At 45.9% G+C, this 26,085-nt stretch overlaps 1 protein-coding gene across 5 annotated transcripts in view; it reads right to left on the bottom strand.

Moving 5' to 3' along the window:
* hspg2 (heparan sulfate proteoglycan 2) overlaps positions 1 to 26,085 on the bottom strand; it is a 94,401-nt gene that overhangs the window by 40,219 nt on the left and 28,097 nt on the right. For all 5 annotated transcript variants that reach the window (XM_041946741.1, XM_041946738.1, XM_041946740.1 and 2 more), the window contains exons 2-29: positions 24,398 to 24,527; positions 24,026 to 24,085; positions 12,974 to 13,083; positions 12,721 to 12,779; positions 12,245 to 12,417; positions 10,725 to 10,850; positions 10,377 to 10,562; positions 10,187 to 10,306; positions 9,559 to 9,690; positions 9,007 to 9,151; positions 8,147 to 8,304; positions 7,906 to 8,046; positions 7,624 to 7,787; positions 7,364 to 7,543; positions 7,051 to 7,247; positions 6,479 to 6,626; positions 5,746 to 5,873; positions 5,413 to 5,499; positions 5,059 to 5,117; positions 4,722 to 4,783; positions 4,384 to 4,524; positions 4,001 to 4,174; positions 3,570 to 3,749; positions 3,356 to 3,474; positions 3,131 to 3,242; positions 2,554 to 2,667; positions 2,230 to 2,357; positions 1,913 to 1,999 (exon numbers count right to left, since the gene is read on the bottom strand). In XM_041946741.1, the coding sequence (XP_041802675.1) occupies positions 1,913 to 1,999; positions 2,230 to 2,357; positions 2,554 to 2,667; positions 3,131 to 3,242; positions 3,356 to 3,474; positions 3,570 to 3,749; positions 4,001 to 4,174; positions 4,384 to 4,524; positions 4,722 to 4,783; positions 5,059 to 5,117; positions 5,413 to 5,499; positions 5,746 to 5,873; positions 6,479 to 6,626; positions 7,051 to 7,247; positions 7,364 to 7,543; positions 7,624 to 7,787; positions 7,906 to 8,046; positions 8,147 to 8,304; positions 9,007 to 9,151; positions 9,559 to 9,690; positions 10,187 to 10,306; positions 10,377 to 10,562; positions 10,725 to 10,850; positions 12,245 to 12,417; positions 12,721 to 12,779; positions 12,974 to 13,083; positions 24,026 to 24,085; positions 24,398 to 24,527 (3,620 nt within the window). The remainder of the gene's footprint in view (positions 1 to 1,912; positions 2,000 to 2,229; positions 2,358 to 2,553; positions 2,668 to 3,130; positions 3,243 to 3,355; positions 3,475 to 3,569; positions 3,750 to 4,000; positions 4,175 to 4,383; positions 4,525 to 4,721; positions 4,784 to 5,058; positions 5,118 to 5,412; positions 5,500 to 5,745; positions 5,874 to 6,478; positions 6,627 to 7,050; positions 7,248 to 7,363; positions 7,544 to 7,623; positions 7,788 to 7,905; positions 8,047 to 8,146; positions 8,305 to 9,006; positions 9,152 to 9,558; positions 9,691 to 10,186; positions 10,307 to 10,376; positions 10,563 to 10,724; positions 10,851 to 12,244; positions 12,418 to 12,720; positions 12,780 to 12,973; positions 13,084 to 24,025; positions 24,086 to 24,397; positions 24,528 to 26,085) is intronic.

A 26,085-nucleotide genomic window follows, 5' to 3' on the forward strand; every position in this document is an offset into this window, starting at 1 on the left:
CACGGTGGACCTCCTACCTTCTGGCCGTTTTGTTTTAGGCTTCACTGTAGCCTGAGATGCAGATTTTGATGTAGTCCTAGGTTTAATCTGGGTGGTCTTCAACTTGATTGCTGACCTTGTTGAAACATGACTTTTGGATGACCTGGTGACTGATTGAAGCCGTGTAGTGTTTTTTACTGATGCAGTGGTGGCTGCTGACTTGATTTTTCTCTCTCTCTGAGGAGCAGTAGTGGGTTTGTTCGAAGGGAGGCCTGGGGTTGGTATGCTTTTGGGCACTGTGGCTCTACTGGTGAAAGGTGTTTCAGTCGGTGTAACTCTGACTGGGGGCTGAGGTGTTGAGTACAATGGGAGTGCGAGGACTGTGGCGACCGAAGGCAGAGCCCTCTTTTCTTGGGGAGAACGGGAAACGTGTCTAGCACGTTTCATCTTATTCATCTCCTGAGCCAGCGCAGTGAAGCCATCAATCAGGATCTCCAACCTTCCCTCCAGTCTGTTCAGACGGGCCTCCATGTCTGTGTAGCTCTTCTCCAGCTCGCTAACCTTCTTGTTCTTCTCCCCAGCTGACTGCATAGTGATGAGCTCCTTCAGCTGAGAACTGAGGTGACTCTGCTGGTCTTCCATACTGTGAATGGTCTCCTTCATATCAAGCGTGTTTCTTTCCAGCATGCTCAGGCGCTGGTTAAAGGTGTTCAGGTGAATCCGGAGCAGGTGCTGGAAGCTGGAGTGTCTGCTTTCTGGGCTGGGTGTGAAGCGTGGTGGGAATCTGGTCACTGATCTGTTGGGGGTGATTGAGACAATGCCCACTCCAGCTGTTGTTGTGTAACGGGTGGTGCGATGGTGCGCTGCAGTAGACAGTAAAGACCTAGTAGGGATGACGATTGTTCCGTTGGGGGTAGGCCCCAGCTTGTCAGTGTCAGTGTCATCGTCATCATCTCCACTGCCATCCTGTGCTATCTCTTTCTCCCAGCTGAAATTAAAAACTGCTTCAGCTCCACATCCCACAGGTAGGAGACCTTCTATGGGCTTCTCCAGGAAGGGGTCGCCACAACTGTCCGCAGACGGCTTCTCTTCTCTTAATGTCAAAACAGCAGAATCAGGCATGATGCAGGTAGAGACGTTCAAACAATAAATTATTTGTGTGTTGCGTCTTACACCCAAGTCACCTCATCATCTTTGCCCTCAGAGCGGCAAAGATTGATTAGCCAGACAGGAGTCCTCATAAATGCCACATCTACATTTATGTCGTAGAGACCCAGGAAATACATTTGGTCTGTGCACAGAGAACACATGAACCAACACCTTTAAATTTCATTACCAGCAAAGCGCAAAGCTGAAGCAGAAAGCAACTTCTGGGAAGGCTTTTGGAGGTAGAGCAAAGGACATAAGAAAGCAAAAGTAAGAGCCAACTAAAGGTTTCCTCAGGACATACAGCACTGTTATGTCTCTGTTGGTAAATTTATTTTCCACGAACAATAAAAATGTGGGTGATGACATTCTCACTTCCACCAAAGGCCCCTTATCCTATAAGAAAGACACGTTATTCTACCACAGCAGGAATGACCTTATATTCAAATCAACAAATCCACGAAAACAATATCCACCAGCAGATCTGGAAAAACAGGACACAGTACTAAACTTCACCAGTACATCAGAATGGGTGGCACTGATTTGCTTCTCCCATCCCTCGGCTGACACCGCTCAATCGCAACTGCCGCGAAAAAAACAAGAGAGGCGAATCGCAGACATGCTTATATCCCTTTCCTGTGAATGAAACCACTTGGTGCTACTGCCAGCCCCTGCTAACCTTGTTGCCGGCCCACCCAGTAACCCCAAACACTGAGCAGTGTCCAGAGGACCGTGAGAGGAAGGAAGGAGACAAGGAAAAGCAGAAAGACAAAGAGGGAGGGCTTACCTTTCACAGCGTCGGCCAGTGTATCCAGGGGGGCAGTTATCGCAGGTCGGCTGTCCGTCAGACTCCAGATAGCAGGTGGAGGAGAATCTGTGTAAACAGAGAAGCGCACCCATCATGACAAAGCTAGTTTTGGCAGTACTCATATACAGTTTGTTCTCTGGATATTATGAGACATTCCGGTAAAGCAGTTTATTAGCTCATGCGCTGCACACAGTTTACTTTGCCTAATCTAGCATTAATCAGAATTGTTAACAGTAATCTACACTGACTGAATAAAACTGACACAAGCTGAAAAGACCTTTCAGACATGAACTCACTGGTTGCTGGAAGCAGTTCCAGGACATGGGCACGGTTGGCAGGCCTGAGCACCGCCCGTTACAGGGTTTCCATAGAAACCGGTATCACAGCGCTCACACCTTGGGCCGGCGGTGTTGTGGAGACATTGCTTTTGGTCACGACATACACAAATAAAGAAGAGGTGAGTTCCACGGAGCAGCTGAATATGTAGTGCTTGCAATTGACACAGTGTTTCCACATGTTGGGATTTGCCAAGAAACCATTAGTGCATTCCACTGGAGAGATCAAAGCAGGTTCAACGTTGGCAAAGAACTGAGAGGGAAGAAGAGTAGCCTAAAACCTACCAGACACCTGCCGGTCTCTGGATCACAGCTGCTGGCATGGCCGTTGCAGTCGCACCTCTCACAAGTGCCCAGGTAAAGGCCAGAGCTGGACCGAGTGTAACCTTCATCACACTCCTGCAACGACGTGGAAAAACACCTCAGGTGAGAGACAAGTGATGACAAAAAGGAATATTTCTTTGTTCCACCGCGGCAGGGATCAAGGCCGGTTATGGAAAAGTTACAGTGCTATTCTTAACAAGCTTAGGCATATCTGTGCCTTACACTTCTTCCTCTTCTCTAATTAAAACTAAATTAAACAAATCTAGAGGATGAAAGTTTGGTCTTGACAAAAAAAAAACAACAACCTCGAAGTAGTAGCTTCTGAGCTTTCAACCAAATCCCACAGTCATAGCAATGGCTCAATTGGTCATGAGATAACGAAATAAACCATCTCCATGATGTTTGAACAGACTCTATCTGCTGATGAAGACTGTGAGATGTGGATAAAAGCTCCAAAAAAGCTTGTAAGTGGACATTAATTTAAGATTTTCTTGTCGGAAATTCAACTAAACTACTTCTCTGATATCTGCATGTGTACCTGGCAAGAAGGTCCTCTGTATCCTTGAGGGCAGGTGCACTCTTCCACCTCCAGAGCACGCTCGTTACCAGTAGATTGAGGAACGGCAATGTCCATCTTGATGTCCGAGATACTATTTAGCAAAAACAATTAAAAATACACAATATATTTACCATAAAGTGCAATGTTCTTGGATTCATTTTAAGCTATATGAATGAGCTGTGCAGTGACAAACTCCTAACATACCTGCTCTCAGCCATGTTGTCGGCATAGGTGGCCCTGATCATGAAGACAGTAACGTCAGCCAGAGCCATCAGCAGGTGTTCACGGGTGCACGGCTGCCCATCTGCACGACGCCACGCAGACTGCAGAGGGATGGAGAAAAGAGAAAAGTTAGCCTGCAAACATGTGTGAGGGTTCAGATTTAGCTGAACGATAACCTTTGAACAATGAGACAGACCTCTCTGAAGGTCACAGTGAAGGTTTGAGGGACACGTGGAAGCGCATTGGTCTTCGAGTAGTGCTCCAGGAAGATGCCGTTGCCCTGGAGAACCACATCTGGCTGACCGTCAATCACCAGAGAGCGCTGAAAGGGCTCAAAGCGCACTGTGTAGCGAAGCTCCCCGCCATAGGCCGTCACCTGGTAGCAACATGGTGAAAGGAGAAGCTCTTCTCAACAAAAGTGAGTAGTGGAAAGGTATTTCACCCCTGTGATAGTGTGGGGGAAGTCACAAGACACACATGTTGGGCTTGACTGTGAATTCAAGATAAAGGTTCAAAGGAGGCTTGCTGTGTGGATAAGTGCAGCCTTTTCACTTGAGAACATGTTGCGGCATGACTGAGTGGGACAGAGAGGGCAGCCTGCTCTCTTCTTTGTTGTTTTTCTCTCACCTTATCTCCTCTGAAGCTCTCAGGCAGGACCCAGTAGTAGATGTCGTTGGGGACACTGGAGAAGGAGCGGTACACGACTTCAGAGGAGCCCCTCTGGGAGATGCCTTCAGAGATAGTTTTGGTGTTGGCGCTGTTGGAGAGGGAGAAGAGCTGCCCGTTCACGCCTCCTCGCACCTGAGAGGCACAAACAACCGTCTGAGTGAGATGTGAACTCAGGTCTTACCGTACATGTGATCCAACGTGAGCACAATCACTGTTTCCACGTTGCTCACATAGCATCTGAAAGGATTTGCTGATACAGCTTAATTGCACAAACACTGAGTCAAACCTTGATACCAAATATATCCAGCCCTCCCTTCGCCATTAGTCGCTTGGCAACCGACCTGATCTCGATTCCAAGTGGAGCTGGCGCACTGCTTGGTGACGCCCATGCAGAAACAGCGCAGACAGCCCTCGGGGTTGGCCTCTGATAGGTGGAAGAAGCCGGGCTTACACTCGTCGCACAGAGCGCCTGCCACGTTGTTCTGCGCATACACACACAAACAAACACACAAACACACGCACATATGTAATGCATCTGCCTCTTCAGCTCATTTCTTTCACAGAAGAAGAAAATAAAACAGTAGGACACGTCAGCCTCGTAAACCACAAATGAGCACGCTAAATGGTTGCATTATAATCCTAATATTTCACTCAGCAGTTCACCATACGCCATGTTTACCTTGCAGCTGCACGGTCTGCTGCTGGAGCTGATGACTCCTCTGTTATCACACTTGGAGCTTTCTGCAGAGAGAGAGCCGTGGAAAGAAGATAACATATGGTGTAAGGAAAGGAAAGGAAAGTGCACCTGGGAGCGTTCCAGCCATTCTGCATACCTGAGCCATGACCACATACAACAGGGGAAAAAGCCTATGGTAATCATTACACAGGGGCAAGACCTCCTTGTAGTCATATCGTGGATGACTGAGGAGTACAACAAGTAAAACAATCCATGCGCAGCTTCTGTCGATTCCTTTACATGAGAAAAATGCTGGCGCAATCGTTGATGGCATACTCACGGTTAGGAATGCATTTTCCATTAGGCAGGAGGGGGTTACCCTGGTAACCAGGTGCACACCTGGAATAAAACAAAAACGTAAGAGGTATGACCTCGTTACCACAAGCATTTGTTACAGCTCGTTCTGCTTGTCACAATCATCATTCATCAAGATGTCTTATTTGTACTTTAAGTGCTGCTGCAGTTTTGACCTCGCCAGACTTTTTCTCCACGCATCTTTGAAGTAGGTGAAGCTCTGCTGGAAACCCTTACCCTCCTTACCCTCCCATTTTTTTCCAAACTGTATTGCTGCCAAACTCTCCAAACTATCTAAACTGCAGCTTCAAGGCACAGTTGATGATATCAGCCTCCTCACTTTTCACAGCGTCTTCCTGTGTAGCCGGGCCTGCAGGCGTCACATGTCGGCTGTTGATCGACATCCAGGAAGCAGGTGTCAGAAAACCTACAGATCCCAACGAAAAAGCCATAGATTAAAAATGACAGCAGTGGTTTAATGAGTGACGTGCCGAATGGATTACCCGGTGCTCAACTATCTGCATGAGCTCAGCTTTTGGGAATTAAAAAAAACTGCCAAACAGCTCATTCTGGTCCCACTGATGCCCTGAGTGTGGTATGTGGGTGTGTATGTGTCGGCCTGAATTTGTACTGTAGATCTGTGTGTGTGGTCCGCGTGGGTCCGTGACCTTACCGGCGCGAGGTCTCATGGTATGGGCAGGGGCAGGGCTTGCAGTCGTCGGGGCGGCCTCGGCTCGGGTCACCAAAGTAGCCTGAGCGACACTTGTCACACTGAGGACCCTCTGTGTTGTGCTGGCAGCTCTGTGGCACGGAGAACACAACGGTTATTCTCTTTGAAAAGAGTTTTTTAGATGTCTGACATTTTGAGAAACACACTTATTCGCTTTCTTGCAGAGAATCAGACAAGAAGATCAATAACATGTTCTTGTCTGTACCGAAGCTGGAGCCAGGAGTTGATTAGCTTGTCTTAGCATAGCATAAATACATGAATACTGGGAGAAAAAAAATGTGCCTACCAGCATATCTCAGCTGAACTCATTAACATGTTTTATCTTGTCTGTTTAATCCGTACATGAACAGAAATGTCAAAACAAGTTTTTTAACTTTTGGGGAGAGCCAGACGAGCTGTTTCCCCGTGTTTTTAGTCCTTATTCTAAACTAAGCTAATAGCCTGCTGGCTCTAGTGTCATGCTTAGCTTGCATACACAAGAGTGTATTGATCTTCTCAACAAACTCTTGGCAAGACAGAGAATAAGAGTGTTTCCTTAAAGCAGACAAACATCTGTCATGATCAACAAGCTAAACTCTTCAGTGTTCTACAATAAGGAAGAGATTATCCACCAATTCCAGCTGATCACAAATGACTGCATGACAGCTAATCTTGCCAAAAAGGATCTACTTATTACCAGACAGTGTCCGCTTATCGGGTCACAAGCGCTGGCATGTCCATTGCAGTTACAACCGGCACAGGTGCCAAGATAGGAGCCACCAGGGACGCGCTCGAACCCAGACGAACACATCTCACAGGACAGGCCCGAATATCCAGGAGGACATCTGGGAACGATAAATGTGGGTATAATCAAGCAGAGTTTCAACTATGATGAGTCAAATTACAAACTTTCCTGATGTTGTCAATAAAAAGCAGCTGACTAAAGCACAGCAAAAAGCCACATTGCTTTTTATTTTTGGCTTCCATTAGATAACAGTGAGAAGGGAATGACATGCAACAAAGGTCACTGGCTGTAACTGAAGCTGGGATGATACATTTTGAGGCACGGCCACAAAAAAAATAAAGCCTTCAAAAGCAGTCATTACACATATGACTGCTACTGTATTACTGTGCAGCATTTTTCACTCTAAATAAACGCAACTGGACACGTTCCAACAGGTTGCTTTGATTGTTGGCTACTGACTGACGGCTTGTAAGTATCTCTGTAAGATCTCACTTAACCCCACAGTATCATGCTGGAATTCTTACCTGCACTCTTCGACAGTCTTTGCATGACCCAGAGTGCTGAACTCCTCAGTTGTGGTGTCCATGACAATGTCACTGAGCGCCACGCTGACCATGTGGTTGTCGTAGATGGTGCGGATGCTGATGCTGTCCAGGTTGGCCAGCGTCATCATCAGCTCCTCCCGGCTCACAGGGCGGCCATTGGAGTGCTGCCAGTTATCCTAAAACAATAAAAAGCAGTTTTTTTTTTTAAACAACGATATGTCATCGTTACAAACTCACCACAGGATTCTGCACTTGTTTTTGCTAAGGGAATTTTCCTTAACCAAAGACCTACTTCAGTGAATTTGATCTCCTTCTGGTTGACCACTCGGGCAGGGGTGCTGCTGCCTCTGCGGTACACAAGCCTGCGTCCATTTCCGACCAGCATCACATCCGGCTTCTCCACAACTTCAGTCAGACCGCGGGCCAGCGTGTACCGCACTTTGTACTTCAAGGATCCTCCATAGGAGTCAATCTAAGTAAAGATTGAATGAATTTGTGTCATCATGGGTTAAGTAAAATTAAGTCTGTATATAATTTTCCAGTTTTCTTTACCTTGTTGCCCACGAACTGGCGAGGCAAGGTCCAGAAGGAGTCCAGGTTGAGGAAACGGCGCGACAGGTCGACGAGCTGGAACTCCTCCATCTCAGGGTTAATGAGGAGCTGAGTGGAGGAGAGAGGAGGAGTGCCTGGCCTGGAGGGGTAGGTGACGTTCACGCCTGGAAATAACAACAACAGAAACACTCAGGCTGATTCCTGCTCTTAATGTTAGGACTACACAAACTTTTACTCTGTTTACTCTCTAATCAGTTTCATACGGATCAATGGCGTCAGTACCTTTGAAGTCTTCCTCATCAGTGAATCGGAGGCTGATCTGGTTGCGGTAGCGTCCGGTGCTTTTGCAGTTTTTGGTGATTCCAGCACAGAAGCAGGACACGCAGCGGCCCTCCAAGCTGAAGTGACCATCAGGACAGTTGCCTACAGGGATCAAGAAAAGAGATTTGACTCTTACTGTAACTAGCATTCATTTATAGTTTGTTGTAATGTTTCACACACAGCGAAAGTGAGGCATCAGTACCTGGATTTGGATTTGATGTGAGAGTTAGCACACCGTCAGGGATACCAAACACAAGGCCTTTAGCGTTGATGGCCTCACAGGTGTACGCCCCCTGATCCGCCTCCTTCACGTCACGAATGGTCAGGGTGCCGCGGCCGTTCTCGCTGGTCATTGAGATCCTGTGAGTGCAGAATTGCAGCCCAAATTATCACTTCTACAGTAATAAACTCATTGGAGAGTCATGTCAGCCATGGCATTTTAGACTGAACCCTCTACTCTGTAAAAATCTGCAGAAATATTGTTACACAAAAATCCATGAAATTCAACTGCTGTTGCTCAACCACGCACACAGCAAACCACGCACACAGCAGACTACGCCCAGAGTGAACGTCCTGAAACAGCAACTTCTGGAGTTGGAGCACACCACAAATATCTCAGTCATTTAAATCACAGGTCTAAATACAATTATGAACTAGCATGTAAACACTGATTTTGCAGGGCCGCTGATAGTTATACTGAGGCCTTGAAGAACGATCATCATGTAAGTTAAGTGTAAGTGTAGAGTAGACAAATTCACAGCCATTCATGGTCGGCTGCTGATCAATTAAGCAAGACTGGCTTTCACCAGATGCAGATGTTTAATTGGAGACAGCTTGCCCGAGCAGTGCAACACATGTTTTTCCAAAAGCAGCGTCAACAAAAATCAATCTTTGACAGCGTATCAGTTCTAAACACATTCGAAATAATTTGGAGCATTTTCCATAAACCCTGAAAAACCTGTAATATCGTCTGCATGAGTTAGTGTAGTCTGCACGTTAGTCTTAATTATAGTCCAGATAATAAAAGTCAGCAGTGGGCGGAGAATTTCTCATCAAACCCACCTGCCGCTGACAGGAATGTGCCCCCAGTTGAGTCTCCAGGTGATGATGGGTGTTGGCACTCCGACAGCCTGACAGGTGAACGTCACTGTCGCCCCCCGGGCTGCCTGAATGGACTCTTCTGGCGGGCTTGTCACAGAAGGAGGGGCTGCGAAGTGTCAAGAAGATGAGAACTGTTTAAGACCACATAATAAATGCACATGTACAAAAAGCCTGGCATGTGACTGGAATTTGGCGAACCAGCGAGGCTCATAAATGCCTGAAAGTCAGAGGAAGCATAATTCTCTGCTACGGACGGACAATTCCCTTTCAGTTCTCAGGAATAGATGGTTCACAAAAAGCTCTGTGTCTCAGTCTACACATGTGTGAAAAGAGCCTGGTTCACAGCAAATTAGTCACAGCGTACAAAGGAACTCGAAGGGTGACTATTGAGGAGGGTCAAAGAAGCATAGAGAGAGTGCAAGAAGTAGGAAAAAATGAGTGAAATGTAGCATGAGTGGGAGGGAAAGATTGTTGGAGCAGAGGGCTGCAGACAGCTGTTGGCGTGAGACTTACTGCAGCCGTACTCATCAGAGCGGTCGGGGCAGTCTGGCTCTTCATCACACTGGTAACTTGCCGGGATGCAGGTGCGATCGCTCAGGCATTCAAACTGCTCAGGAGCACATCTGTCACCAGGACCCTTGGTGGCTGTTGAATACACCACAGCTTTTAATCACTCGCAAACAGCAGCAACCAGTAGAGGTCAGGAGTTGCATGAAAAGATCAACACCACTGTCACATCTGTACGTTAAATCTGAAGCTACAGCCGGCAGTCAATGGTCTAAGCCATAAAGACTGGAAGCAGGGATGGCTCCTCTGGCTTTGTCCAAAGGAAATAAAATCCACCTCACAGCACCTCTGGACTCACTAATTAGCACGTCATATGTCACCTGACAAGTTGCGGTTTTATGGGAGTTCTGCGCAGGAGCTATTTCTTGGTCGGAAGCAGCTGTTTCCTCCTGCTTCCAGTCTTTACGCTAAGATAGGTTACCGGTCTCCTGGCAATTCCGATTCAAATTTAATAGGTATGAGAGTGGTATTGATCTTTTCGTGTAGCTCTCGGCAAGAAAGCAAATGAGCATATTTCTCAGAATGTTGACCTATTCCTTCACAGGAGGACTCGAAAAAAGAAATGGAGACTTACGGCAGTCTGTTTCATCTGAGTTATCCTCACAGTCGTTGTCGCCGTCACAACGCCAAAGCTTGAGGGCGCAGCGACCGTTTTTACATTTGAACTCGTTGGGTTCACAGGGGGACGGGGTACCTGTGGGAAGATCATTTGAGCGTACGCTGTTGTCTGAAAGCGTGCACGTGCACAAGGCTGTGTTACTTACCGCATCTGAACTCGTCGCTCCCGTCCGAGCAGTCCCTCTCTCCGTCACAGATGTAGTCTCGTGGGATGCACTCTCCGCTCTGGCATGTGGCTTGATCCGCTCTGCAGGGTCCGGGTGGGCTGGGGGGGCGCGGGGGCTTCTTGACGGTGGCCGTTGTGGTGGGAGGCGGCGTAAAGACTGGAGGAGCTGGCCATTTTATGGTGAAAACAAATCTCTGATTAAACTCAGCAAATGTGCAAAGGGGTTACTTTGAGCTGTTACCGTAAGTGAGCGTATCGCACATCCAGCCGTTATCCCATGCTACAGCCAGCTGTGGTACAACTGGCTGGCCAAGCTGAAGCCACTCACCACAATTGGTCTCATCACTCATGTCTCTGCAGTCTGGTCTGTTGTCACACAGGTATTCCATCAGGATACATGTCCCATCACCACACCTGTGCTCATCTGGCATGCAGGGTCTGATGCCGGGGGTTACTAAGAGAGATGCAGAGGGAAAGAGGGGGCGGGGTGTTGAAGGATCAAAGACATGCAAGCCGAGGCTAGGGTGCAGCCAACACACTACACTACACTAATGTCATATCACTGCACTAATAAAACAAAGCGAGGTGAGGCACTAGTGTCCTGGGCCCCTCGGGTATCAGGTTTCTACAGTGAGTGTAACTCAGGCATGTTGGACAGACTGTCATCAGGGGAGTGCTTTCAGACACTTGAGGGTATTCTCACATTTTTGCAAATACTTGTTTTGCATTAAATTTTCTGTTGGGGTTAAAATCCACTCGGTGCTTTAACGTAGATAACAAACACGACTAGACTGACAAGACACACTAGATAGACATGATAGATTCACAGACTACACTAGGCAAAATAAACTAGACTCACAAAATAGAGTCGACAAAAAGACTAGATTAGACTACACAAGACACAACGACTGTATAGACAGACTAGACGGACACACAGACTAGATTTAACAGATGACATTAGATTAGAAGACTACATTAGACACAGACTGGACTAGATGGACTAGACTAGGTAAACTAGACAACCAGACTAGATAGAGAGGATAAAGTAGACATACAGATTAGATGAGACACAGCCTAGACTGGACACACACACACACACACACACACACACACTCAATCTACAGAAAAGACACAAAGACTACAAAGACAAACTAGGCAGACACTAAAACCAGACTTGACAGTCTAGAGAAGACTAGACAGACTAGGATGGACACACAAGACAAGACGAGACAGACTAGATGGACACATGGGAACCCTATCATCTGAGCAATGACACTGAAGACAAAGTTGGCATTATCTTGTCCTGTCCTGCTGAATCAGGTGCCATGCCTGTGAACGGAGTTGGTGGTATTCGTGTGAATCAGGGGCTGATTGAGATCGCGGTGAACGACTGCATTCCTAATCAAACTCATGCCATGCAAAGGTCCTTCTTATTCCCTGTGCGCTACTGGACTTGAGGGACCATACCCAGAAGTCTACTGGTGCCTCCATGCAAGACATTCGTCAGACCACATACATGAACACGTCAAAGGCCAACGTAAAACTTCAACACCGTAAGACGGGAAGTGCTCGACTGCTCTTTCTAAAGACACTACAGTCATCCTACAGTTTCTACAGGACAGTCGGCTCAGTCGCCATGCAGCAGACATGGCACAGTACAAACCTGGCACTGCTATAGGCTCCACCGGAGGCAGAGGTTGAGCTAGAAACCAGAGGGAAATGTTAAGGACGCTGCCTCCCGCTCTGGCAGGCTTTAATTTTGCTGTAAACCTACAGCAAACTCTCGTGTCACGGCGTCAGTCGCGTCACAACTGTGACCGCCGGCGTTCCTCTTTGCTGAGATCTTACCTTCCCCGAGCCGTCTGAACTGGAAGCCCTGGACTGACGTGACATAGGAAGCAATGGCTCCCTCCTTCACCACGTTGTACAGCACGCTGCGGATCTGTTCATCGTTGCTGTTGTAGTCAGAGCCCACGTCCAACTCCACAAATACGTCCACGCCATCCTCTCTTATCATCTTCCTGCAAAGAGGCAAGAAAAGCCTGGTGAGGCTACAGAGTCTGTGTGGCGCTCACTGCAGATGGTTAAACAGGAAAGCTCTTTAGAGGTAAGGTTTCCCTTTGGATGCTCCCTGGGGAAAGTACTCGTTGCTGATGAATCACTGACTGCAGGCCTACACTGTCAGCCTTCAGCAGTTTGGAAAAATGAAAAGAAGAATCACCTGGCCAGAGTAAGACACCCACACAGCAGCAGCAGCAGCACACAGCTGCAGGGTATCTACTTTGGGTGTCAGAAGATGTGATTTAAAGGATCTGTGTTCTTACTTAATGAGGACCACGCTGACTGTCTGGACACCTGGAATCCTGTTGTAGTCTGACTCCAGCTGTGGAAGGAAAACCAGACTCTGTTAAGCTGAAATAAACAAGCCTGTGTTTTATTTTCAGATATAGGGTCACACACACTTAAAAGAAAAAAAAAGCGAGTCATAAATAGCATGCCTGAGCCTTATAAGGTAGCCTTAGCGTACTGTACATGGCTATTATTCGGTAGAGTTTATCCTGTGAGAGGAGGACGTACCGTGTCCACCACTGCTTCAGAGATCTCATTAAAGGCCGGTGAGAAGATGTCCTCGAGCTCGGGGCCGTAGACCAGGGAGTCGGTGAAGTTGACGAGAGCTCTGTAATAAACTAGAAACACAGACACGGGAGGGGAATCCGTCAGCTAAACCACAAAGTAACACACAACGACCACAGGCTCAGCGCTAATGTCCATCTGTTGCCGGGTTTAGGTATTATAAGCCAGACTCAAGCTGTGAAGTTTATTAAAGACAATGTGATATGGGATACTGTTTGGGAATGATTTCCCTTAGGAAAGCCTTTGGTTGAATGCTTCTGAAAGTAAAAACTGAAAAGCATGACTGTGGCTTCAATGAGAGCCACATACAAATTATGGCGTCTATTTCCATATCTCAATTATGGTCGGGTCTGTGCTAAAACCGAGCACTGCAGCGTTGCACCGCACATAGGCCCGAACACGATGCACACGCTGACACGGGCACGCTCTCGCCCACACACTCAAATAAAACCATGAAATTACAGTATCAAGTGCTCGTCTTCCTCTCTGTATGTGCCACGGACATGGACACAAACCCCCGACAGACAGTGGCAGACTGATGCTGAGAAAGCCCCTTTGTTGCCAAGGCAGAACTGAGCACGCTGTCCGAAACCTAATCAATGCAAACATTCAAGCGCGCAGTACGTAGATAAGAGCCGAGATAGCAAGGCCGTGAGTTTGCACCAGACATCCTGATTGAACGCTGATGATATCAGAGAGTTGGAAGGTGAGTGGGAGTTTGAGTCAGCTTCACTACTGTGCCAGCGGCTGCAGAGGAAGAAGAAGAAAATCCTCTGTGGATGACTGTGGAAGGGGGCCTCAACATTCCCCCCGCATGCACCATGTCAAACACATCAGGCAGGCAGGCAGGAGAGCAGCGGAGGGGGCCGCCTGGTGTATCAATGCTCTACAGAGAGGCTATGTTAACTGGTCTGATCGGTCATTAAACATAAAGGTCAACTAGTGGAACCTATTCAGACATGAACCACACAGAAGCAATTATATCCCTTTGTCTCTGGCTTGCTTGGAGTGCCAAGTGAAATGGGGTCATCCCACGTTTTTTTTTTTTCATGTAAACTGATTCACTTTCAAAACCTTACAAGCAGCTGGTTAATTTTACATCCACCGTGTCCACCGCCTCTGCTGAAGCGTCCTTGATAAAGGCCCAGAAAGTTCCTACACGGTGCCTGACCTTCACCCTCTAATCACGAGGACAAAAAAAGACAAAGTTTGAAGTCTTTTTGTAATTCTCTTCTCTTCTCTTCTCTCCTTGCACTGCACACGAAACACTCCACCCATCTGCCACATATGTGGGACAGGACAGGACATGCATCATGATGTCATGCTGATTCATTTAAATGCATGGCAGGCAACCAGTGACACAAACTCCACTTCTGGCATATCAGTGCCATTTTCACTTCCACATCTCAGAAGCTCTGCATTTTACAGGATCGACTGTTTCCTAAGTTGTGTTGACTTTTGAGCTTTATGACGTTTATCCCAACTTTTACAGAACTATGCCAAAACAATAATTCAACTGATTGATTCTTCAACTTTGCAAACATTGTCAAATTCTATATATAACTACCTGTATAAAACATCTTTATGAACTATATGAGTAACTCATTATCAACAAAAATGTCGGCTGTATTATTATGATTCCAATGTCACAGGCTTGGCCCATGAAACTTAAAATAGCCCAGGCCCGCAGGGTGCCCCGATCTCACACTCCTGCCAGCACTTTGTTAGGACAGGCCTGCCAGCCTCTGATTTCAGACTGGCAGTGTGAGTTTAGGGAGGAAGTCAATATTTGTACTGTTTCTTGCAGTCAGATGCAACTTGCCATGCCAAAAGCAAAGAGTCATGTTCTAAGGAGGCATCTGCTGAGCCTCTAGTTGCAAACAAGCATGCCCAAATATGTGCAAAACAATAAATCTGCACACATACAGTGTGCAGAGAAAACACCTACGCACACACACACACATCATTTCCTCCCTTTCCCTTCTCCTTTGATTAAATATCACCAGACATGTGGACACTGACAGCAGACATTTATCATGCTTACCAGGAACTACTTAATTAAAAGTTAAGGATTTTGTGCGTCACACTCAGGCTGTGTGTTCCCTGTTACAAGCCTGTGTGGGAACTTGCTGCCTTATGCTCCACTGCCTGAGCCTTGGCTGTGAACGCTGTCCTGTTTAAACAGCAAATTCTCTTTCCTTACCCACAGCACTGGCACAACAAGACATCCCATTCCTGGTGAGGAAAGGCCTCATTTATGACAAAGTAAACTAAGCGGTGCCTATGAAAACATGCAGTGAGGTGAACATGTAATGACAGAACTGCAGGCTTTAGCACAGGCTGGCAGGGTGCCTGAATGCCTGCTTTGCAGACTGTTGCTGTCAGACTTGTAGGATTGATTGTTAGGCTTGAATGTGGAGCCAGAAGACTAGAAACATCAAAGTTAGTCATCAAAGTGCCTCATTTGACCCGCATATAATCTAATCACTTGAGTGGGTACTCGCCGCCAGGTCAACAGCAGCCCGTAGCCCCAACTCGCTCTGAGCTTGCCGCTTTGACGTTACAGGCCGGCGAGTGCGGGACCGCCGCCGGCGGAGATCCTTTGATTAGTGCGCCGGGTTGTGCCCTGCTGCTAACGAGCGGCTCCTTTACTCCAAGACCCATTCTCCTGTGCATCACTCACTGCTTGCAGCGGGGGGGGGGAATCCCCTAGTCAGGCACCGCTACCATCAAGAGTGATGAAACTGTCAGAGTGCAGACATGACGGGTGGGATGAAAAAAAAGGGGCATTCCTCATTCTTAATTCACAAACTTATTTAGCTATTAAAGCTGTTCAGGAGAACTGTGGCGGCTTTGTGCAATGGGCCCCCTCTGAACCCATAGAGGCCTATGTAGAAGACAAAGACTTGATTGAGCAGCGAGCCCAGCCTGGCCTTTAAAGCCAAGCCGCATTGGGTTTGACCTTCAACCCCCAAGGCAGCGCCCACGGCATCGGCCCAGCACTGCCCGGGCCATTTAGAGAGGGAGTGAGGCAGAATCTATAAGAACAAGGTCCAAACCACATTGCCTCATCTATCCAATCAAATAACATTAATAAAACATGTTTTCCCTTTCTTTTCTTTGTCTCTCCTATCTCAGTCTTTCTAAATCTCTCTCTCCCTTACTGTGATATATTCTTTTCATTCTCTTTATCAGCTTATGTCATGTAGACAGGACCCCTGCTACTTAACCCTTTTGCTGGTGGCCAGCCAAACAACTCTGTCTCCAAGCACTCTTACTGCCCTCTGGGGAACTCTTTGGCACAACTTCAGGCTTCACTGTTAAGCTTGACCTGTTGTGCTCTCCCACGGCTTGCAATGCAAGCATCAAAAACCAGCATTGTTTTTTTTTTTTTTAAAAAAAGCACTTTTTTTTACACTCATGCTGTAGCAATTCTAAAAAGCAGATGGTTCGTATCATTGGGACCATCTGCATGAGGCTGAAATTACAAAAAGCACTTTTCAAATTAAACCGCGGAAGACATTTTTGCAAGCGTTGGCTGCCCACAAACATGAACACCGTGTGCGATTCCAACATATCTTTATGAAGATGTTTTCGGCTGGAAATGCAAGTGTTGTCACTCGAGTGTGATGAATGAGAGTATTACTGGATGGAACAACCCCATCATTTTCCGCTGGCACCAGAAAACACTGGGAGACGCCTGCGAGACACTTGAAAAAACAGACTCGCTGGACTCAAACACTGCATGCCCAAGCTTAGTCTTCCTTGGAATGTTATCTGAGAGTGTGTTTGGAAATGAGAGTGCATAACTGAGAAGAGCAGGTGACAGGAGAGTGTGCCAAAGACAAGAGAGGAGAGAAACCGCAGCTTAAAAAAGAAGGAAGGGCTTGAGGACTTACTGTAGTCTGGCTCGACTGGGCTCTGTATGTTCCCCAGATATGATGAGTCCAACCAGTGTGCTATGGCAGGCAATGAGAGGAGCAAGGAGCAAGAGACAGGGGGAAGAGACGTGGCACAGAGGTCGACGGGGCACAAACAGGAGCCGGAGGCCAAGGATCAAACGGGAAAAGCGACACAAGGACCGGGGAGGAGGATCGAGTTAGCCAGGCAGGTGCAGAGAGGTTAAAGTTTCAGGACAGTTTGAAAGGAAATGATTGGAAGCGAGGAGAGAAAATAGAAAGTGACAATCAGAAAGAGAGTCGCCAAAATGGTCGTCACAGAAACAGAAATCAGGAAAGGTCACTGAGATGGTCATAGTTAAAACGTACAGTAAAAAGAGCATTTCTCTAAACGTGTGGGAAAAAAAACAGCAGAGAAACAAACACAAGAACAATCAAGACAACAGCAAGAAACGTTTTCATTGATGTGTTCATGTCAGTTCAGACAGTCAACTGTCCCACTAATCATTACCATCCACAGGCTGTGGACAGTCGTGCTCGATGGATCCTGTGGGTTTTTGTTTACTAATGACTCCAAGCAGTGTCTGTCTGGAAACACACGAGGATGTCTGCTTGCATGACAGCGTCAAGGAAAAGGACAGAGGGCGTCTCTTTGGAAGTGACCCCTCTTCAGATTCAGAGGATATCCTACGAACCAAATGCACACTTACACGCGCTGCTCTTCGCATTTCTTCACATCCACCCTGGGGCTCTGCAGTGCCGCAGGGAGGAGCTGCTTCCTGTTTTCCCTCCTAAATGGAAAGAACTGAGCACCATTATAACCATTTTCTGTAACCAAAAGTTGAGCCCTCTGCACTGGCACAGGCAACAGTGACCATGTTCTGCTTTGTGGTGACTCATTCATTCTTCCACTGCTTTGGATGCAGTTACATCGCAGGACAAGCTGTGAAATGTCAACTGAGGAGGCCTCTCGGTGGGTTGTTTAAGAGGAACCTTGTGCAAAGGTTGATTTTATAACACAGGTTTACAGAAAATCTGTTCACAGTCTTTCAAGAAAAAGGGGACTACGTTATCTTGTAGAAATTGTATTTAACAATTAACACTATGACTGTGCTTACAAGACAGATTTCCATACTCCGATCCAATGAGTCCACGCCATAAACCACTGCAGGCAGCAGCAAACAACAGGTCCTTCATAATAAAGCAAGTGTGCTGGATCCAGCTGTTTTACAGCTGCGCATACAAAAAACATTACTGTAGTTGTGGCATGTCTCTTAGAGGAGAGGAAATTTAGAAAAAGTTGATGGCTGCAGGGTGCGACAGTCAGGCGGAGAGCAGGTAAACAGAGCTGAATACTGCCAACCGGGCCTAAAGCCTACAAAGTCCAGCCAGGAAACGGTCGACTGAAAACTTGCCCTACCCAAACCATCTACGGTCTCCCCCAAGAACACTGACCCAGTCTAATTAAAGCTAATAAATATCCGCTACTTCAAAGGCTGCAGATATGTTGTGATCCTTGTCAGAATGGGAGTGAGAGTCAGTCACAGCTTCATTAGGAGCCATGAGCAATGACTGAAACAAAGACACAGTAACTTTGCAAATATAGACGTCTTACCTATATAATTAAGAGTTATATAGTAAGTAAGCACATGCACTGAATATATGATCCTACAGAACAGTTTCACAAATCCCAGAAGAGGCATCATTTGATATGGACGCTCTCTGGGGTTTAAGCAGGAAACCACTGACCAAGTCAAATAAACTCTCATATCTGGGAAAAACTAGAGGACAACTGAAGACCCTGCCAACAACCACAACTTGTAATTCAGAAATTGTTTTATAACACAACAAGCCATTTTCTTTTTCTCCAATTTAAGGTACTCTCTTCTGCTGCGGCACAGATTATCGCGAAGGTCGTCAAAATAAACAGATGTATTGGTTACAGGCCTGTCCTTGACACTGGCGAGAGGGAAAAATGATCATTCGAACAGCCGCACGTGCTCTGCTTCAACGAAACTCCCAACATCGCTTTCCTGAAGAGGAGCGGCACAGGCCAGTTCTCCAAGGCAACACGCTTGTTATTGGTACAACAAAGTGCGGCATCATGGGGTTTGGTGCAGCAACAAGGCTCAAGTCAGTGACTAAGACCAATCAGCTGCAGGCTTTTGGAACAATGCCCGCCTGAAGTGAATTGTACACAGTCGCACTGACAGTAAACTGTTTAGAAATGGAGGTAAGTCATCTGATTATAATGTGGGGCGAGTTTCTCCTGTACTCAAAGGTCAGTGTGTGACCACCTTGAGGGCCCCCAGCAGTGCAACAACAAAGACCTCACCAAAATAACTGCAGCTGCCGGCACTCGTAACCCTGCGTAGTCTATGACACACACATGCAAACACACACAGAGGCAGTGCCACTGAAACACACAAACTGCCCATGAAAAAGGCAGAAATACTGAGTGGGTGGCCCGGCTGCAGCCTGTCCACTGCCCGGGCCAAACTGACAGACAGGCTACATTACCCTGATGTATTGTCCACTTATGCTGCAACATCTGTTCTCCTCTAGAGGTAGAAGAATATGAACCTGGGTTGTGTTTTTTCAGCAGGCCCCCACCATCAATCGATGTGATCGGCCCAGCTGAGGCTGCGACCTGTCTGTGAGTCGGCCTTCGCTCTTGTCCCGGTGGATCAAGGACACACAACACAAACTCTCTGCTCATCCTTCCCCTGAATCAACTGAGAAACACCACGTTTAATCCAAAAAAAAAACCATGTCACAGAGCGTGGAGTAAATCACAGTTTATTTGACAAGAAACACAATTAATGTTCTTTTCTATGCTGCATATGGTCGCAATTTAAACATTTAGTCTAGTTTGGGTTCTGACCAAATGCGCAGTGTTTAATGTTTAAATGATTTATGTCCATTGTGAAGCAGCAGTTCGTTTGGCCGGCAGGATCGTGTTGAAGACCGGGATGTATCAGCATTTATTTGAGGTTTGTTTGCACTGACAAATCTTTCCATCACTTGCTCTGATGGTTACAATTTCTGAGCCTGCAAAAGGAGCTGCGTCACTATGACAACTGATGCATACTGCTTATTTCTTCTGCTGTGAAATGTTTGAAAACTGTCATAAAATGCGGTTGCTTCACTTTTTAATGCAATTAAATGTTGAAAACAGACAAATAAACAATCAGATGGATAAATCTTGCAGCACCCTTTGCTGGCCTTCGAGGCGGGGTGCTGGGGCGCCCACTTTTGGGAACTTCTAGTCTATGAGTTCTCAAGCTTTTCGTCCAGAATTAGCACTGGGAAGAATTTAACCCCAGCAGACCCTCACCAGGCAACCATCATCGCCATTACTAAGTGGACATGCTAACCTTTGTTTCTTTGGTTTCTAAACAAAGTGGCTAATATCCTTGGTGCAATGGGAATGTCTGTAATGGAGCCAGTGGAACAAGGAACGGCTCTCACAGATGAGATGAGATGGAGTTTGTCTCCCAGAAATCTCTTCAGGGATCTGAGGTCAAGACGAGAGGTTACGAGGAGGACATGGGACGCAACTCCAACAACTCCATATCTCCAGAGACGATTGGTGACTATGATTAGTGGGGACGAAGCGCAACAATGGACAAAAGAGGGTTTAAAATAGCCTCATCTCAACAACAGTTTAGGCTCCAGATGTTTTTTCACAGCTTCAGTGGACGAGGCGGAGACATCAGGAAATGGGAATTCCTTCACCATCGGTAAAATGTAACACAACAGGATACAAGGCATAATGGGACAACTGTGCCACCTACGTATCCCACTTTAAAGCAGTGGAGGGGGAAGGAAGGCAGAGGCTTGGGTGAGCAGCCTGGGCAGCCAACAGGACAGAGTCACTCAGAAAAGCACTCAGCATTCAGCGCAGGAAACCGAATTTCCTTCCCATTGCTGTCGTGCTCAGATCTATATATGGAAACAGTCTGTCTTCTCCAATCACAGCACCATGATCACACTGTGCAGAATGCAAATGTCTAGCCACCTTTGAGATAAGACTATAAAAGAAAGTACTGCATAATCTCAGCCTGCTATTTAATTGCCACATTAAAGCAACATTGACCTTTATGTGGTTACGAAAGCTGGGACGTTTATGGAAACAGAAGCAATAAACCGAAGTAATGGTGGATGTTTGTCGGCGCAAAATGTGAGCACATGAACAGAAATATTTTCCCATCCTGTACTGTCAACAAGGTGCAAACTCGCTTCGTGTTCTATGAGTTTTACATTCTTTTTGTACATTTGCATCTGCCAACCTGACTCTGACCCGAGGGCACCCGCACTTCAAAACAACCTCAGGTTTGCTGCAGGAGGTTGAAATAAAACCTTCAACGGCTGAAATGATCTGCGAAGTTTGCCTCAATTGATCGATCCTTGTCAGAATTAACTGAATATTTTCTTCATTAATACGCTGCGACTCAACCTTCAGTTAAACCTCATTAAGCCGTCACAATCACATGCTGCCAACAGCACACGCATTAATGTCAACCGTGTTAAAAGCTCCTCTGGCTCCTTTAACTATCGAAATTCAGCGAGGCCTCACAGCAGTGCTATTTCTGTGAGCGAGGCACATGATGCTATGTGCCGCGGCTCTGATGTCAGCTCGCAGTGCTGCTACCAAAACAATTATTCTGCCATGACGTAATCAGCGCCGCGAACCTGAGCGCCGGCGCCTGGCACCAAAGACAAAATAAGGAGCAGCAGCTATTACCAGACCTTTGTCTTTAATAAGAAGGGAAATGATGTGACCTCTCAGGACACTGACATTTATCTGCTTTGGTAAATCAATTTCCTGTGCGGAGGAGAGACAGGTATGATATTTGAGACCGGCCTAAAATTGCTTATAAACAGGAAAACACTCTCTAAAAGTGCATAACCTAGAGATGTGCACCAAATGATAATAGGACTTTGCTGAACGTGGTGTCAGGTGATAAGCTGGACTTACAGTTGTGCCTTAAGGGGTTACGGCGCAGCCCCTGCAGCTTTGTGGCTACTGTAACTACATGTTGGGACTACGGCGACTAACGAGACACCACATGGGGACTGCAAGAACTGTGACTGGTCTGCAGGGGCTACTCGTGTTTTCTCTGTCAGGTTTCTGATGCCTGTGGTGATTATTGACAGTGAAGACATCATTAACCAGCAGTGTTGGCCCTCTCATTAGCACATGTCTCGCAAAGCCATCTGAACTGCAGACCTTCTGCCTGACACAAAGCGAATGACAGGATGTAAACGTGGCGACTTCACGGCCCTCAGCGGGGTCAAATCTGATGCTGGACTATAAATCAAAACATATGCTGTAGATATCTAGATATCTACTGTGTTTACCTACAGTGGTTGATAAGTGTTGGTGAACCTCGCCCCATCCTCGCTTGTGAGAATAAGAATAAGAATATGAAACAGAAATAAGAAGAATAAGAAATAAAATTAAAAACTAGAATACTGTAAGAATGAGAAACAAACAGAATGAGCATATATTTTTAGAAAAATCAATAGAGTTGATGAGGTAAAACATTAAATATATTGTCTTTGTGCTGTTTTCAGTTGAGTTCATGTCCAAAAGGATCAGCAAATTATCACATTCTGCTTCATTCATATTTTACGCAGCGTCCCAACTTTTTTGGAATCAGGGTTGTGCAATGTGACTCCTGTTAATCCTGTGTGTCAAGCATAAATCCAGCTGTAGTTGAGCATCAGCATTAGTCCCTTCAGTTAATCTATTACCAGTTGATAAGCCCCTGTCGATTATTACATAATGGCCTGGTCCCGATTGTTTGAGCTGACTGTTGTCGTTTTGCATAATCGTCAGAATCGTTTCCATTCATCTCAACAGAAATCTCATATTTCATCATTATTCCCACATCGTTAGAGGTTTGACTGATGCACTTTTAATGACGGCATCTGATTGCACCCCCTTCTTCTACTATGGTTTAACGACCCCTGAGTGGAGAATTAGCACCGACTGTTTATCTCAAGGAACCTGACCTTTTACATTCTTTTGTGGATTTTCTGTAAATTTGGTCAAAATTCGTGTGGACAGAAACCTGGCTAGTGTTAGAAATGTTGAACAAAAAGTGTGTTTTCAATTAGCTGTTTGAGGCAAGTTAAGTTAACAAAGCCTAAAAAGGCAAGCAGAAATGTGATTTTTATTTACATGTTTCAAAGCTTATTGCCAATGAATGGCTCTTATTCTTCATAAGGTGTACTGTATGTATATTAAACTGTTTCTAGGCATAAAATATAATAGTGGCATAAAATGAACAGAATTAAATCATTGACCGCAATTATTCGTATGACAATTAATCGCCATCTAAAACAGACAGGCAAACCAGTTGATATTCTTCAGGCATCCTAGGTGGCTGAGGCCAAGTAGCATGCAGACATATTCAATGAAAAAGTCAATTGACAGCAACTCTTAGTTGTTTTGCTGTCTGCAATAAAAAGAAATCTACAGACGGCAAAGACAAGACAAACGGACCAAGACCAGAAGCGTAACAAGCAGCCGCAAACCCCAGGCAAGATTAAAGAGTTAGACCCTTCGTGCAAAGTTTAATACGTTATTTAAATATTTTTCCCCCGGTACTATGGGATGTGATATAGTGGGATGCCTGCATATAAATGCTTTTCAAGTCTACAGAAAATAAGGGGGGGCTGGAAAAAAATGACATTAGTGAGTGGACCGCAAAACAGAGGTGCTCCGCTGTAGCTTTTATTGTTCATCGGGCTTTCATGTATCTTATTGTGCTGCCACCTCTGCTGTCGGTTTAAAAGATGAAAGAGGAGAGGAGATGTTTATGTCTCAAAGACAAAGCTGAAGCCCTGTGTTATGACCACCAGACTCTGGCGAGGAGGGAGGAGAGGGTGCAGCAGGATGTGAAGGCATCATCATTCAGGCACACACAGAAATCACACACTGCAACACACACACACACACACTGCAACCAGCCACTGAAGTCAAAGTCACAGATGGGGGAGCTTTAGAGGGCTGAGTGATCTACCACACATAAACAAAATCTGTCACAGCAAATTGTTGGATTCACTTGATTTTCTTGTCCCTTACTTGTGCTCTCAGAGACCGGCGGCCATGGTGTGCTTCCATCATCCTCTCCACTGGGCAGATCTGTGGAGACAGAAACAGAAGTTCGGGGATATGGTCAATGTGCAGGTTCAAAGCCAGAAAAAAAAACACAAGCACTATGTAACAAGTAGAACATAAAATGTGCAGGGGCGCGAGATTGTTCTTGTACAGCATAAATCCTGCAAGTTAGTGTTCATATGTAGGATGAAATCATCAAAATAAGTGTCTAATTACGTGTCTCTGAGAGTCACTCCTTCATTTTAAATTTTGGGATGGGTTAACAATGTAAGGGACGCATTATGAAAAACATCTCCCATGAATTAGGGGCAGCTGTTGCTGTGGCTTGTGGCCCACCTCCTGAGGCCTCATCAGCGGCAAAGTCCTCGTCGTCGTCCAGCAAGCTCTGGGACGCCTTGACATCTTTCTCCGCCTCCAAGTCCTCTGGCAGAGGTACCTCTCCCCACACCTTGGAGGCCTGAGTCACCTGCAGCAAACACAGAAAGATTTATAGGGGTTGAAGTCTCCCTGAAGAAAGGTTACACCCAGTGCTATACATGGACCCTGGAAGGGTGGAGGGAAAACAAAAGCTGAAACGGGAAGTGGGGCATTGTGGCGTGTTTACTTTTACCATTTATTATCTCTTAGAGGCTTTCTAAAGAGTTTGCATGCAGATAAAAGTTCATGACACCAGTGTGGACAGAGCTCGTTCAGGGCTTCAAGTGTTTTCACTGCACAAATGTCCAAAGAAATAACATTCTGCTATTGTATGTACTTCTAATCCTAATCGTGGAAGTTGGCAACAGATATCCACAGCTGACTGCAATGACCCACATATGAACACACACAAGAGCAAGCAAACAATCACATGCACACTACACAAACCTCTGGAAGTCAGAGAGATCAGAATGACTGGATGACACAAATCTCTTTAAGTATGCTTTAAACTCCCCTCTGGGTAAAAAAAAAAAAAAAAAAAAACATATCCAGCATACCACAAATAGACCTTTACAACCGGCTCGTTGCTCTGGAATTAGTAAGGAGCCGCTCACGGAAACATTATGTCACCAGCGGGGCCGCTAAAACACCTCCAGTAAATGCAGCTCCTCAGAGGACAAGTTGCTTCAACTTCTGCGATCATCGTGTCATTCAGCATGTTATGAATGGAACAACAGCAGGGGTGAAACTGCAGGATGGGAGTGAAAATGAAAAAGCTGTGCCTAGCCCCGGGCCACAGAAAGGTTACATCTCGTACAGCTTAAAACTCTGATCTTACACAGCACCTGGGCTGGAAATCACACCTCTACTTTTTCTGGTATCAACTGAAATGTACCTACGACACCAAGTATTGAAAACTGTCAGCTACTGTAAGATGACATGGGATGCTATCTTAGATTAGTACACTTTTTTAACTTAGTCTTAGATTGTTTCATTCAGCAAAAGTCGTTGCTGACGGTGCTGTGAAGCTGTTCTTAGTTACTGCGTTGCTAATGTTAGCATGCTAACATGCTCACAATGTTGCTTATACAATATTTCCCATGTTCACCATTTTAGTTTAACATGCTAGCATGCTAACATTTACTAATTCCAGGTCTTAAAGCAAGAAATTAAGAAATTAATTCAAAATTTATATGTTTATTTAAGGCGCTAAAACATAGCCTAGCCCCTTATCAATCCCACAGATGGGCTGTAGGTACATTTTTTGTTTTTTTATTGTTCTTCCCGTCTACTGACACAAATGCTACGTTCCCTTTTATACTCAAATAGACACTGTTAAAAATCTAAGATTCTCGTTGATCGATTGATGCAAACCACTTCAAGATACAATCACAACACGAGGCACAATAAATGCCAACAGCAGACAAACAACCGCGTTTAAAGCTGACGTTGAGCCAACTCACCAATTATCAAATTGGGGGCATGAAGATCTGCCAAGGCATCGCAAATCAAAGATTTCAGCAATAATAGTGATATTACACACAATTTGAAGGGCTAAATATAGTAAATGGCCTTCATATAAAGATATATAGCCAAAATATAGGTAT

Source organism: Chelmon rostratus, chromosome 10, assembly GCF_017976325.1.
Source record: "Chelmon rostratus isolate fCheRos1 chromosome 10, fCheRos1.pri, whole genome shotgun sequence".
Taxonomy (NCBI): Eukaryota; Metazoa; Chordata; class Actinopteri; order Chaetodontiformes; family Chaetodontidae; genus Chelmon; species Chelmon rostratus.